At 38.4% G+C, this 14,883-nt stretch overlaps 1 protein-coding gene across 4 annotated transcripts in view; it reads right to left on the bottom strand.

Annotated features, from left to right (window-relative positions):
* PTPRZ1 (protein tyrosine phosphatase receptor type Z1) overlaps window positions 1–14,491 on the bottom strand; it is a 251,840-nt gene extending 237,349 nt beyond the window's left edge. For 3 of the 4 annotated variants that reach the window (XM_036759573.1, XM_036759577.1, XM_036759576.1), the window contains exon 1: window positions 14,053–14,461. In XM_036759573.1, coding sequence (XP_036615468.1) covers window positions 14,053–14,110 — 58 coding nt within the window. In that variant the 5' untranslated portion in view covers window positions 14,111–14,461. Of the gene's footprint in view, window positions 1–14,052 lie in introns of all 4 variants that reach the window. The other variant, XM_036759574.1, reaches the window with a different exon arrangement.
* Between the last annotated feature and the right edge of the window lie 392 nt (window positions 14,492–14,883).

The following is a 14,883-nucleotide window of genomic DNA, read 5'->3' on the forward strand; positions in this document are numbered from 1 at the left end:
CCCTGCTTTTTAAAAATTAACTTGTAGCCATAGAGCATCCCTGGAAGAAGTTTTGATTAAAAAAAATGGGCCTTTGTTTCCAGCAGAAGCTTGGAACCACTAAAAACACTGCATAATATCCTGAATACAATCCAGTCTTCTGTCTTATACCACTGTCAAGGAATACCAGAGCCTCAAAAGAATTCAAGTTGATAGTCATCCAAAGAGCGACAGAGAGGGGCTTGGTGGGTATAAATATATACCTACAACAATGGGGAGTTGCTCAAGAGAATGAAACATTAGAGAACCATATGACCAGAAAGTGAACATGTGACCAGAAAGGCTATAATCAGAGAGCCAGGTGACCAGAAAAGAAGGTGGTCCAGTCATGCAACAAGAGCACGGAACAACCAGATGGATAAAGTGAGTTCCACTGCTAGCCTCCCAATGTGAAGAGAGTTAGAAGAGCATCAATGCGTTGAGTGGTTTTCCTGTAGATGATTTACTGAAGAACATTACCAAGTGTTATACAGAACGACAAGGCATGAATCGGTTGTGATCTGAGCTGTTCTAAGGCATACAAATATTGATGAGAATTAGAGCACCAGACTCGGAGTTAGGAAGATCTGAGTTTAAATCTTACTTGAGATCTTTACTAGGCAAGTCATTTAATCTTTCCCAGCCTAAATTTCATCATCAATAAAACTGATTAAAAAAATAAATAAAATTGCACACTTCACAGTGTTGTGAAGGTCAAATCAGATAACACATATAAAGCACTTAAAAACACTATAAAATGCTAAGTATAATTACTATGAGATTAAAAATATTAAATGGGGGGGGTACTTTTGAATCCAACAAAAATGCATCAGAAGGGACCTAAGTTTGGGAATGAACAGTTTGGGGTAGCTGAGTAGCAGAACTATCATTCTTAATGTCTGTGTGTTCTGTTATCAATGTATCCCAGACATCCTCCTCTCATATTCTCTTCTATTCATATAAATTTTGTCTGAGCCACACAAATTGACATTTGATCATATACTGACTTTTTCTGTGCAAGTTCAACTAAATTATAAACTATTCAAGGGCTGAGGCTCTACATCGAACTATATTACTTTTATATACCCCATAGCTCTTAGCCTATTTCTGTGTACAGATTAGGTACTGGAGACATGCTTCTTTAGTCAAGTTGAAGTGAATTTGCATTGTCCCTCTCTTTGCTGCTATTAAAAAAATGCATTTGAGCCTGGAGGCTTTTTGTATCTTTTGTAGGAAACTAAGGAATTTTACCTCCAGGACAGATGGAAGCAAAATTCAGGAAGCCCTTATAGTCAATTACCAGATGGTTTGTCCTTTGTTTTTGAAGAGGACCATGGCATCAGGGAAATGATGACATGACTTGCAGCTGACTTTGATTTGAATGAGGGAGGGCTGTGCAAGGTCACCAGCCTCACTGTCTACTCCAGAGCCATCTGGGTCCAGTGACCAGATAGTCATCAGGATGACTGGAGATGACCCAGGAAACAATGGGAGACCCTGGCCCTTTTAGGCTAAGGCCTTTTCATGTACTCACTTAGAGTCGCCCTTGACTCATTTCTTAAAGAGTCAATTACCACTAAACTTACAAAGGAAGAACTCTAAGAGGAACTTCTATTTTCTATGAATTGGGGCTGGAAAAGCCTGATTCAGTTCTTTGATTTTTTCTGAGATGTAGGGGGATATACAGATTAGGCCAGGTCACCTCTGAGGTCCCTTCCAGGCCTTGTGGGAACCCTTCCAAAAAAATGATTCCTTCTGAAGAATCTTGAAAGAACCATAAAGTACATTTCAGCCTGTGCAGTGCAGTCTTTCCCCAAAACCTTAGGTTGGAGCAAAGGGATAAAAGCAGGTGGACTGGGCACCTTCTGGTCTAAAAATACCCAGGAGAGCAATGACTAACACACTGAAGGAACTGTCAGGACTCCGTGACTTCTGGCACAGTCATGCCTCAGAAAATAGAGAAAAGATTGGAAGGTGTCAAAGACGTAGACATCGATGACCATGTGACACAATGCCGTCACTACCCCTTGGTGTGTACTGTGCCTACTGACCTCTAGCAGCCTGCAGTAATCCCACTGCCTGAGATTCTCCCCAGGGATACACACACAACACCAGGAAAACAAAGACACAGAAGGAAAGCTGGCCAGAAAACCAGATTGCCCAAAGCAACACTGTTCTGCCACAATAAAAGGCCTCATGTGACTCTTTTGCTCACTCTCTGACAACAGTTGTCAGTCATCTCTGCATTATGGGGTTCAGTTTGGTTCAGAAGTCTGGGCTAGCTTTGCTTTCCATAGGGTGGCTACAGTAGGCTATAGAGGATTATCTGGTTTATTGGCAATTGTCACTGCCTTCTCCTCCAAAGATCAACTACTCTGATTGTGCTAATAGTGAGAAGGATCTATTTCTCTACTAGGATCCATGGCCAGATGTACTAACTAGAAACTGCCACGCCTAAAGATGAAGAGGAAAGATTAGGTGAGTCATGGAATAAACCTTTGAGAGCTGTGTCACTGAGACTATATGGGGAAAGTCTTGTGTTATGTGTAGGAAAAAAAAAAGCCTCCATGGAATAAAGGGAAATATGGGGCAGTGGGAGTGAGGTGGAGAAAGCTTACTGTGAATAAGGGCTGAAATTAAGAAGAAAGAGAGGTAGAAAAAGAAAACCCTACCTTAGAAATTCCCTTAGGGCAAGACATAGTATAAAGAAAACTTAATTTTCATCTATCATCACTCATGCTTTTAATGCACCAAACAAAGCAACATCATTTTAAAATACCAAGAAAATATCCAGAAAGCAATATTCACATATACCATTTAAAGATCTACTTTCATTGAAATACATCGTGAATAAACTTCACTATAATATTTTGGCAGTAACCATCCAATACTTCACCCTAAAACAATTAACCGTGTCTTTTAAATAGACACAATCCTTGCATCCATCAAATATATGTACATATATGTAAGTATTTCTAATGTATACACGTATATACATATAGAATGTCTGCCTTCACATTAAATAAGCAAAGAAATTACACTCTCTAATAGCCTGGCATTATTTTCCTCATTTTCCAATTTCAGTGATTCATCGATTCAATACTTCATTTACCCTTAATTTATCTAACTAGATATATTGATCACACCAAAGTAATGCTGTCTATGTTTCTCATTTAAAACCAAGAGAATTCATAAGGCGAATGATATGAAAGTGTATTATAAGCCTTAAGCTATTGTTGTTTTCTATTTTAATACTTTCACAGAGAATTCACATTTTAATTACATTTATAAAGTCATGAGTTTATAAAAAACAAATATGGTAGCCCTGTACAAACTGAGCTTCCTAGATACTGTGGAAACTTTTAACAGACTGCTGACTTGGATGTTGAGTACCAATTTTTGTTCACTTTCAGAGGGCCAAAGTCCATAATGAAAAATGTCAAGATAATGATAGGAGTAAATACGTTTAAGGTGAGCACTGAATAAGATCAATAGGGTCACTTTGTTTCTAACAAAATTTTGTTATTCATACATTTTAAAATGCTACTCAGATACTTTAAAATACCACTAAGAAAGTCAGTGGTTCAGAATTCAGATTATATGCAAATATTTATCTTTACTTAGAACAGTACTTATAATATAGTAGGTACTCAATAAATGCTTTTTCATTAATTGTTTTTACTTTTAAAAATTATTTTTATTTTCAGTTCCAAATTCTCTTCTTCTCTCCGGCCCCTCTCCAATCCATTGAGAAGGCAAGAAAATAATACCCATTTTTCATATGAAGTCATGCAAAACAGATTTCTGCATTAGCCATGTTCTGGAAAAGAAAAGCAAGAAAAATAAAGGAAAAAAATTTGATTCAATCTGCACTCCGAGTCCATCAGTTTTCTGAAGGTAGATAACATCTTATATCTTGAGTCCTTTGGAGTTGTGGTGGATCATTATACTGATCAGAGTTACTAATTCTTTCATAGTTGATTATCTTTAAAATATTACTGTTACTGGGGAGATTGTTCTGGTTCTGTTTATTTCACTTTCTATCAGTTCATAAAAGTCTTCCCAGGTTTTTCTGAAACCATTTCTTTTATCATTTCCTACTGTACAATAGTATTCCATCACATTCATATACCAAAACTTGTTCAGCCATTCTCCAATTGATGTGCATCCTCTCAGTTTCCAATTCTTTGCTACCACAAAAATATTTCACATGTATTAATGCATAAATATTTTAGTAATATGAGTCCTTTTTCTTTTTCTTTCATTTTCTTAGGGTACAGACCCAGTAGTGGTATTGCTAGGCCAAAGAGTATTCACAGATTTATAGCCTTTTGGCCATATTTCCTCATTGTTCTCTAGAATGGTTGGATTAGGTCATAACTCCACCAACAGTACATTAGTGTACCTACTTCATACATTCCCTCCGACATTTGTCATTTTCCTTTTCCATCATCTTAGCCTATCTGATATGGGTGTAAGTTGATATGTTAGAGTTGTTTTAATTTGCATTTCTAATATTAGTGACTTAGAGTATTTTTTCATATGACTATTGATAATTGATTTCTTCCTCTGAAAACTGCCTATTCATATCCTTTGACCATTTATCAATTGAGTAATGGCTCCTATTTTTATAAATCTGGTTTAGTTCTCTATATAGTTGGGAAATTATGTCTTTATCAGAGAAGCTTGCTGTAACCCCCCCCCCCCCATTTTCCTTTATCTTCTTCTAATTTTGGTGCATTGGTTTTGTTTGTGCAAGAACTTTTTAATGTTATGTGATCAAATCAAAATTATCCATTTTAAAACCTCCCACGCACCTGTCCATCTCTTGTTTGGTCATGAACTCCCCCCATCCATAGATCTGACAGATAACTTCTTCCATATTAATTATTTTGAACACTGATGATGACACGTATTCTTCTCAGTCATTGAGGCTAGCAACCTAGGTGTCATCCTCAATTCTTTACTCTCTCTCGTACCTCATAGCCAATCTATTGCCAAGGCCTATTGATTTTTACCTACTTAAAATCTCTTACATACACCACATTCTCTCCTCTCATGTTGCCACTACTCAGATACAGGCCCTCAGTACCTCACACCATGCCTAGCCTACTACAATAGCCTGATAAGGTTGGACTCCCTGCCACAAGACTCTGCCTACTCCTGACCACCTCCACTTAGCTGTCAAAGTGATCATCTTAAATTACAGATCTGACCATAGCATCTCCCCTACTCAATAAAAGCCAGTGGCTTCCTATTACCCTCCAGGATCAAATATTTTTTGACATTCAAAGCTCTTCATAAACTTCACACACACACACTCTTCCAGTCTTCTTACACATTACACTGCACTATATATTCTTCAAATCTGTGGCACTGGCACACTTGTACTTCCTCAAACAAAATACTACACCTCCCAACTCTGGGAGTTTTCACTGGCTATCCTCAGACACAGGACGCTCTTCCTCCTCATCTCTTCCTTCTGACTTTCCTGGCTTTCTTCAAGTCTCAGCTAAAACTCTACCTTCTAAGGAAGCCTTTCCAGGTCAGTTCTGCTAGCACCTCCCCTCTGTTTAATATTTCCAATTTATCCCATATATAGCTTGTTTGTGCATAATTACCTTCATGTTATCCCTTCCCTCTCCCCCACCCATTAAACTGTGAGTTTCTTGAGAACAGGGCTTTACATCCTCAATACTTAACACAGTGCCTGGCACATAACAGGTACTTAATAAGTGTTTCTTGACTGCCGGAGAGGTAAAACATATGTTGAAATAGATGATGATAGATAGACAGATGGATGGATAGATTATATACATTACCTACAAAAAATACAACAGATGAATATGTTAATAATACACATTATCAGGTGTGGTAGCTATGACATTTTGTTTGGCTTAACTTATTTTCTTTGTTACAAAGGCAGCTTTTATGGTGTACATGTACGGTGTAAAAAGGAAAGCATAAATTAAAAAAAACTCAAAACCAACAAAAAATTAGTTAAGTCACTGAAATACAACAATGTTTCCTTGTATACAAATAACACAAATGAGAATATGATTAATGCACAGCAGGTGGAAAGCACGGAGAATTAAGAAATGACTTTAAAATGTGACAGGCTGAGACCTTCCTGAAGGCTGGGCCTTGAAGGCTACTTCTTTATCTCATATGTATTACAGCATTCAGTGTTTCTGTCTTATTTCTCTTAGGGACAACATCCAGCTTCATTAATCTTTCTTTTCCTACAGTAGTCCAGAATTATAAATTCAACTCTAAGGTTGAACTGCTCTCTTTTGGGTCCTGTGACTCAGGATGATCTGGAACATCCTACTCTGGATCCTCCTACCTCTGGGATTATTATAAAAGCCAAATGGAGAGATAATGAGAAGATTCAATGACAATTTTCCCAGTGACATTTGTTTTGCTTTAGGATACACTAAAATTTAAAAAGAATCTCACTTTTAGAAATAAACACGATGGCCTCTAATGGTAATCAGCAATCAAAACTAGGTTACATGAGTTCAACTTAAAGAGACTAAAAACGCAAAAATGTTGCCTCCATTAATATATTTGTTAATAAGAACTCCCTCTTTAGTTGATTTCAAAATAAGTAAATTTTAAAGTAGTATGGTAACTCCTTGATCAAACTCTAGCAAATAATATTTTCAGGTTCTAAAAAGAGCAAGGCAACATGGACATTAGTATCTTTGATCTGATTCAAACTTTTCCTTAATTTAGCTCTATCTTTGTTCTTACTTGTTTGACATGGTTATATAGCTTGGCAGGCTGAGGAAATGGTCAGTTTCAAATCTTACGATTTTTGGCCATTCTGCTTGCACTTTTACCATCCAACAAGTGAGTGAGGGCCTTATAGAGCTAACTAAGGGGACAGTGAAAATGGACAGAGTAAAAAATAAGGTGGGGGGGAATGGAGAAAGAAACAATGAAGTGGTTCTTGAGATCAAGATGGAGAAGAAAAGAAATACCTATAGTTGCTATTTTGGAATTGAGTTTTAACTCTATAGAAAGTTTTTTTTTAATATAGGGATTCCTCTTTTCCTACAAATTAGCTGTCTTGTTTAGTCATTAATTATGACTCTTTAGAGCTATATATTGACCAAGATATCAAATTTGTTCTTCTAGAAAGGGAAATTAATTCTACAGCCAAAGACTATAACTCATTTAAAAAAAGGTGCATGAATGATATATGCTTACTGGATGAAGCTAATAAAAATGATCAAATCTTAAACAGGAACCTAAATATTCATATTTCCTTTAACTTCAATCTGTGCCCAGGTATGTCTAATTATATGAACTTTATCTATGCTAATCTGGAATAGAAAAGATGAAAAGCCACAGTTTCAAAAACTGGTTTTAACTAACATGGTTAAACTCCTCTCCTAGCAAACTTTTAATCACTGAGATGTTGATGGATCTAGGCTTTGTCCATGTGCTCATGTTCAATGTAAAGAGAACAGACTAATAAAGATTAAAATAAGATGGGAGAAGGATAGGCAGCAGAAAAAGATGAGAAGCAAAATAGCCTAGTATAGTAAATAAATCAGTGGTTCTCAATTTCTGTCTGTAAATACTCTGAGGAGTCTCCCAATCTTCCATTCTTTAAATTGCCTCTGGCTTGCTCTTGCAGGCATGCTCAAGTACATGCCCAGACATACAATTTTATTTCTTTACTATCATTCCCTATGATTTGGTCTCTGGGGTTATCCTAAGACCTGGGAAAGCACTGGAAAGGAATTAATTTGGTGCCATGTTCTTTGGCTACTTTATAATTCCACTATTCAGGAGTCCCCTGAGATGTTTCTCTTCTAATTACTGCCACGCTACTCAATTCATACAAACACACACACTTTTTAGGACACTTCATATGGTGCCTAGGTCATCTGGGCCATGTGATAAGTGCCAAGCCCCTACTCACATTGACTGACCACTTTCGATTAATAGTCCGCACCAGCACACAACTGAAAGTGCAATGAATGGAAAGCCCTTGATGTACCTAGAATTTCAAGTATTATGGGGGAGATTTTTTTCAGCCTATACCCAGCCTGGATCCAGAAAATGTCTCTGAATATAACTGCTGGGAAAATTGGCTGATATGAAGTACTGGCTCCAGAGAAGATAGATAGATAGATGGATATTCTTGTGGATTCACCAAGATAGCACTCTTTGTGACCGACCCCCAGTGGTAAATGTTTCATAACTGGCTTTCTGGAACAAAAAATACCTGGAACACACTTAAACTTAGACAATCAGCAAAACAATACATGAATCTCTGGTGCGTAGCATTAGAAGATTTTTTGAGGTATAAATATATACACTTAAATTTTGGGGTTTTTTTCACACTTAAATTTTTACAGTAGACTCAGTCAAAGCCAGGGTCCAGTACACCTCTGTTCCACCATAGAACTTTCACAAGGTTCACAGCAGTCTAGGGGTGGGGAACCTGTGGCCTCGTAGAACAAATCCTTTTATTATGGGAATTTGTCTAAACTTAATAAAATGATGAAGAAAATGTTGATAATGAAAGTTAAATTTAACAAAGTTGCCAAGCTCTCATCAGTAATTGAAGTGCAATATTTATTTTCTTTACAAAAAATACTTTAGTTTTCCTGTTTAAAATGTAAATGTTTATTGCCTGGTGGAGGGAAGATGCACTGGCCCTTAAATCTGACATCCTGGGCTTTTCTCACCTCTAACATTTACAACCTATAGGATAATGAGCAAGTTACCTCATCTTCCTTGTCATCAATGTCTTTATTTATAAAATGACATTGGATTTAGATGGTTTTTAAGGTCCCTTCTCAATCAGTTGGTCAATAAACATTTATTAAGTGCTTACAGTATGCTAGGCACTGTGCTAAGTGCCTGATATAAAAACCAGAAAAAACCAAGACAGTTCCAGCCTTCAAGGAACTGACATTCTAAATGGGGAAAGAAAACACACAAAAGGAAAACTGAAAAGCATGGGGGTATGGGGTAACCACACTGAGCAAGATGGATAAATCCAGAGAATCAGGGATGGCTAGTCTGAGCCCTTCCACAAAACTGCAGTTCTAGGAAGAACTCACCAGTGAGAGAAGCCAGGAACAGAGCAAGGAGGCAGCTAGGGCATGATGGCACGGCCTCCCAAAGTAGAGGTGGTACTAGTTCTCAGTATACGTTCCTATCTGCTTAACTTAACCCTAATATTGTGATCCCATTGCTGTAAGCTATAAACAAAGTTCATTTTCTTTTTCCTGATGTTTATTAGTAGGATACTTGGGACAAGCTCTTTGAAAATTTTAAGCCACCGGTGGCTTAAATAACAATGACAAGTTACATAAATATACATAAAAGAATAAAGCTCCCACCTCTGGAAGACTATACTTAAAAGCTATGCCACAGATAAAGCCATTCAACTCACCCCACTACTCAATAAACTCCAGAGGCTCCCTATCACCCCCTAACTTAATAACAAGGGTATGATATTGGAGCCAAAGGAGCTGGATTGAAACCTTTGGCTCTGCCATATACTACCTGCATGAACCTGGGCAAGTGACTTAAGCTCTGTGGGCCTCAGTTTCCTCATCTGTAAAACAAGGAGGCTGGAATAGATGGCTTCTAAAGTCCTTTTCAACTCTCAGAATTTGATACTATGAATAAACATTTGCTAAGCAGGAAGATACTATTCAGTAGGTATTGTATGAAATTGACTGTTTTAATCTTGAGCTTTCTCAGTGTATGAAAGACTTTAAGGGACGGCTGAGGGAAAACTATGGTTGAGTTCTTTAACTATTAGTCTCAATTGGGTATATGTGAGAAAGGGAAGATTTGAAGGTTTTCAATGAGTATCCTAGAAGACTGGAAGGGTCTGTTCAAGTAAAATTGAGCAGCCTGGAAAAAAAAAAGCAAAAGAGATTTTGATTATATTCATCACCATCTGTCTCCTCATCTAGGAAGTAAAATCTCTGCCTGGAATCAGGAAGACCTGAGTTCAAATCAGGCCTCAGACACTTACTTAACTATGTGACCCTAGGCAAGTAAGTCACTTAATTTCTGTTTACCTCAGTTCCTTTACATATAAAATGACTTTAGTAATAGCACCGATCTCCCAAGGTGGTTGCGAGGGTTCAAATGAGATCAATTTCGGCGGATACTACTACTACTACTACTGTCTCTAGCTAGCCTTCTTCATTAATCTATTACTTCTAACAACTGCAAGTTACTGTTATCCCCAAGAAGTCAAAGAACAAGAACACTTTCAGGAAAACCTTGATTTTTCACCAAAGGCAAACAATAAGAGAGACAGTTTTACAACATGCAATTTCCAACGAGGACTCAAAATTTCCAGAAGAGTAATAAATGAGAACAAAATAAATTTATCAGTGGCATGACTTATTCTGGCTGAGCTCCCTTAATGTAGGTGCAAAAGCAGTCAACAGTAAACTTAAAAAAAAGGCAATTGCCACTATGGGAATTATAAATATTTGTGCCATGAATTGTCCAGGATTTTAAGAAAAAAGAAATTATTTTTCATGTTTATTTCCTTATTTTGTATATATACTCTCAGGATAAATAGCCCAAGTTGAGATTCATTTATTATTAGACTCAATATTTCTGCCTGGGTAAGTGAGACAAATTAAGTTTTTCAGAACAATAGGGTGTCATTTAATATCATGGCACAATGGCCTAAAATTGAGTTCATGCTCATCCCTAAGCACCAAGAGGTGATTTACGCACCAGGGTTCATTAAATATTTAACACTAATATCAATTTTAACATTTTACAGTTCATGAGTAGGCTTTTCCTACTATAGCTCAAAGTATTTATTAATTTACTTTGAAAACTGTGAAATTCCTTTCAGTCACAGAAAGATGCTCCTTAAAATGAAATTTTTAGCCACTTCCTCACCACTTCTGTCTCTCCTTCATGAGTCATATTTAAGCCAACTTATGGGAAAACCATTGCAGTTTCCCAAATGATAGACCTGTTCAGTGGGTGAAATTAAATGAGTAACTATAGTTATACGGATCATCTTTTATTTAAAAAAAAGTCATGACTTTCAGGAAACCTTTTTAGTGATGCAATCTTTTTTTTTTTCTTTTAAACAGGATTCAAATTATTAAGAAAAAAAATCCTCATTTGAGGAACATTCATACTCTTCACCCTTAAGTCTCTGTCTTGCTGGGATACTGCATACCTGACAATGCTGCTGAACTAAATAGTTACCATGATCCTTGAGCTATTGTTGTGGCATGAATATTGTAATAGTATTATATTAATACTATGTTCAGATGTTAAAGATCAAGTCTCTGAGGCCAAACAAGGCCGAGTTTATCTAAAATAAACCAGATTGCTAATCTAGATGGTTCTGACCAAGCTGATTTAGCCAATAGACCCAATACAGTCTTCTAGATCTTCAAGAGTCAATGTCTAAAGAAACTCTCTAAGTAAAAACCTATTTTAAGTTTGATAAAAATATCTGGATGACTGAAATGGTCATACTTTGACTATCCATATATTGCCTTGGAAGTGTGAACCTTCTAAAACTATGGTAAATTAATCTTCTTGTAAAAACAAATCATAATGTTGAGTCCTTAAACTTTATAGTTAGCATTCTCAATTTCTAGTTTTGTATTGGGTAATCCTTGTTAGTAATTTGGTACAGGTTTTCTTTTTATGAAGCTACAGTGGGCAGTTTTCCTATAGAGGCAAAATTGTTCTGCAGAGATAGGATGGAAAACTGACCCACATGTCCAGTTTTCAAGATAAATGTTCAAAATGTCTGAATATTCTGGACAAAAGAATGGATACAGTGATGAATGCCCTACCTCTTCACCCCCTACTCCCACACCCCTTCTTAGTCTTCAAAATGTCTTAAAAACTTGATAAGGTAAAACCTATATTATTGTGAAGATGACAATACATCACTCAGAAATGCATGCGAATTTCCATTCTACATGGGAAACATATGAAGTTGGTCAAATAAAATTACAGACTGCAGTTGAGGAGGTGATTAATTGAAATGGAGTCTTCATTTGTGAGTTGTGAATCTGCATAGTCATCAAAACAATAACCCCCATTCAGCACAGTATGCAATCTGTCTCTACTCTTCAAAAGGAATTAACACCGAGATCAAGTCATCCATCACATATGGAGCTCCAGACCCCACCAGGTCAGGGCATAGGACAATAGTAGAACTATGGTGGGAGACACTAAGGTAGATCTTTTTCTCCTAATTGGTTCAAGAAAAGCAAATTGTGATTTCTACTAGAAAAGGAAAAGAACATCATGTGCCTATATAAACTAAACCGATGAACATTTGAATTTTTTACTTAAGTTAAAGAAATTACTTTGTGAATGAGCATCTGTATAACCATAGACTTGCAGGCTCCAAATAATGTGTTTCTGTTTGTACAGAACATGACAACCCAAGCAGACCATATTGTTCCTGGGGGATGAACCACATGCTTGCAAGCTTACTCCCTGACAACAATAACTTTACATTAAATAATGAATGAGGACCTTATATGGGAATTTCCCATCTGTAATTAAAAAAAAAAAGAAGAGAAAAAGAAAACTCAACAGGTGAAAATTTTATATCTTCCCTTTAAGAATGAACTCTATCATTTTAATACCACCAAAAAGACCAATGACACCAGTGCAATTCTTAAATGTTATCTCTGCATATCAAATAGAACATCTGAATACTTTACAAGAAGGCTTTGGAACGGAAGTTTGTTTTCAGGTCTAACTATAGTCAACTGGATAAGCACCATTTTATTTGCTTTGCAGTTGTGCTCATTATTAGAATATGACAATGATCTTTGTTTATAAAGGTTCACTCTGACAAAAGGGGCATCGTCTATTGGATGAAAATATGAGCTAATGCCTACTTTATTGCAATAAATTTCAAACCGATTAGTACACACAATACAATTTTTAAATGGTGAACTCACAAACTTAGCTACCACCAGGTTCTAATACTGGTTGCACAAAATGGCCATGTCACAACTACTCCATACTTTTGTGACTGAAAGAAGTTTTTATATTGGGGAGGGGGGGGAATACTTTTACAAACATCTTTAATAATCAGTAAATCAGTTCTGTCATCCTACTCATTCATGACTGGCAGGTATGAAATCTGGAACACATTCAAAATACTCTATTGGCTGTTACAGGATGATCTGAGTTATCTAAGAAATCCTGGTAATATGTGAGTGTCATGTTCTGGAGGAAGGGGTGGAGAGGAATGAAAGAGGGATAAATCACTGAAGGGAATAATAAGCAGCTTTCTGTGGATAGTTCAGTTTCTTACAGGCTACACAGCAGCTCTAACAGAACTGTCATATGAAGGTATTTTTTTTTTTGGCCAGACATGATTTAGGGAGGGTTTTTTGGTTTTTGGTTTTTTGGGTAGCTGCCCAAACTTGAAAGTGACTAAATTAAAAGTAGTAAAAACACTAAAGAGTCAGGCTGGTGCTTGTTGCCAGACACTATCTTTTGCTTTATAGGACTTTTTCCCCCGTATGAGCTTTTTTTTTTTCACGTGAACACCTCAGGCACAGGCTTGGAAAGTGAATGCCCCCTTGGCAGTACGAGAACACTTGCATTTTATTTATTTATTTGTCTCTCTTTATTAAGGCACAGTAGGGTCGTTTAGCTTCCTCTGTGGCTTTTAATAGTCCTTTCCACACTTTGCCAAAGAGGCAGAAAGGTGGGTCAGGGAGAAAGGAAGGATTCTAGCCCAAGCTCTCTTCGGAGGGTCAAGAATCATGCCCTTTGGACAGAAGAAGAGCAGGATTTATGCGAGGAGTTAGAAAGAGGAGGAAGGCGAAAAGGAGGAGGAGGAGGAGGAGGCACATTCCTATCCAGGAGGTTAAGAGACACAGCACGTCCCGGGCGGGAGCAAAGTAAACGGGTCCTTTTCTTTTGGGGCTAGATGGCGGCAGCCTGGCACTGAATCCCAATTCCCCCCGCGCCACCGACCCCCCGAGAGGAGACTCCCACCAGTAGCCGAGCCTATCTCTCACTCACCCAATCGGCAGATACAGAAGAGCTGGAGGCAAGCGAGGAAGAGCTTGGGAATGTGCATTTCCAAACCGTGCGGGTCCCCCACGCTGCGCCGCTCCTCTTCTTCCCGGGGCGGAGGAAGAGAAATTGATCTTTCTTATCGTCCAGTCTATAGATTGGGGGACAGGGCGGCGGGGGGAAGGGGGAAAGGTCTGCGGGTTCAAGGCAGGGAGAGGGAGAGACGGAGCGAGAGAGCGGCTAAGAGGGACCGCGGTAGCGCGGGGGAATCCGGTAATACTAGACGTAGGGCATGTCAGCGTGTGGGAGTTTCTGCTTCTCCAGCTGCTGCTGCCGCTGCCGCCACCGCCGCCGAGCTGGAGAGAGGAGCAGCCGCGTTACGCCGGTGCATGCGTGTGTATGTGTGTGTGAGTGTGCCAGAGTGTGTGTGTGTGTGTTTTTGTGTGCATGTGTGCACGCGCGCGCGCTCCAGAGTGGGAGAGAGGAGCGCGCCCCACTTAAGGTGGGTGGGGGAATGCGCAGTGGACAGGCTTGGGTACCCGAGTTTAAAAAGTGATGGAGAGAAGTGGGGCAGGGGGCAGCGTGCATGCATTTAGGCAGTCGGGCACACCACACACATAGACATACACGCACGCATGCCCTCTTTTCTAGTAGGACGTTTTACTCCTGTGGGATGGTGGATTCCCCCCTCCCCGCCTCCACCTCACCTCGCCCCCAAGGCGTGCAATCTTTGAGAAACGATGTTTCTTCTTTATGATATTTATCGGTTTGCAAGAGTCTCAGGTTGTCTCCTAGATAGTTAGGGACATGGCATGCTTTCTCTTCCCGCGTTGATCG

This window comes from Trichosurus vulpecula, chromosome 5 (genome assembly GCF_011100635.1).
Source record: "Trichosurus vulpecula isolate mTriVul1 chromosome 5, mTriVul1.pri, whole genome shotgun sequence".
NCBI lineage: Eukaryota > Metazoa > Chordata > Mammalia > Diprotodontia > Phalangeridae > Trichosurus > Trichosurus vulpecula.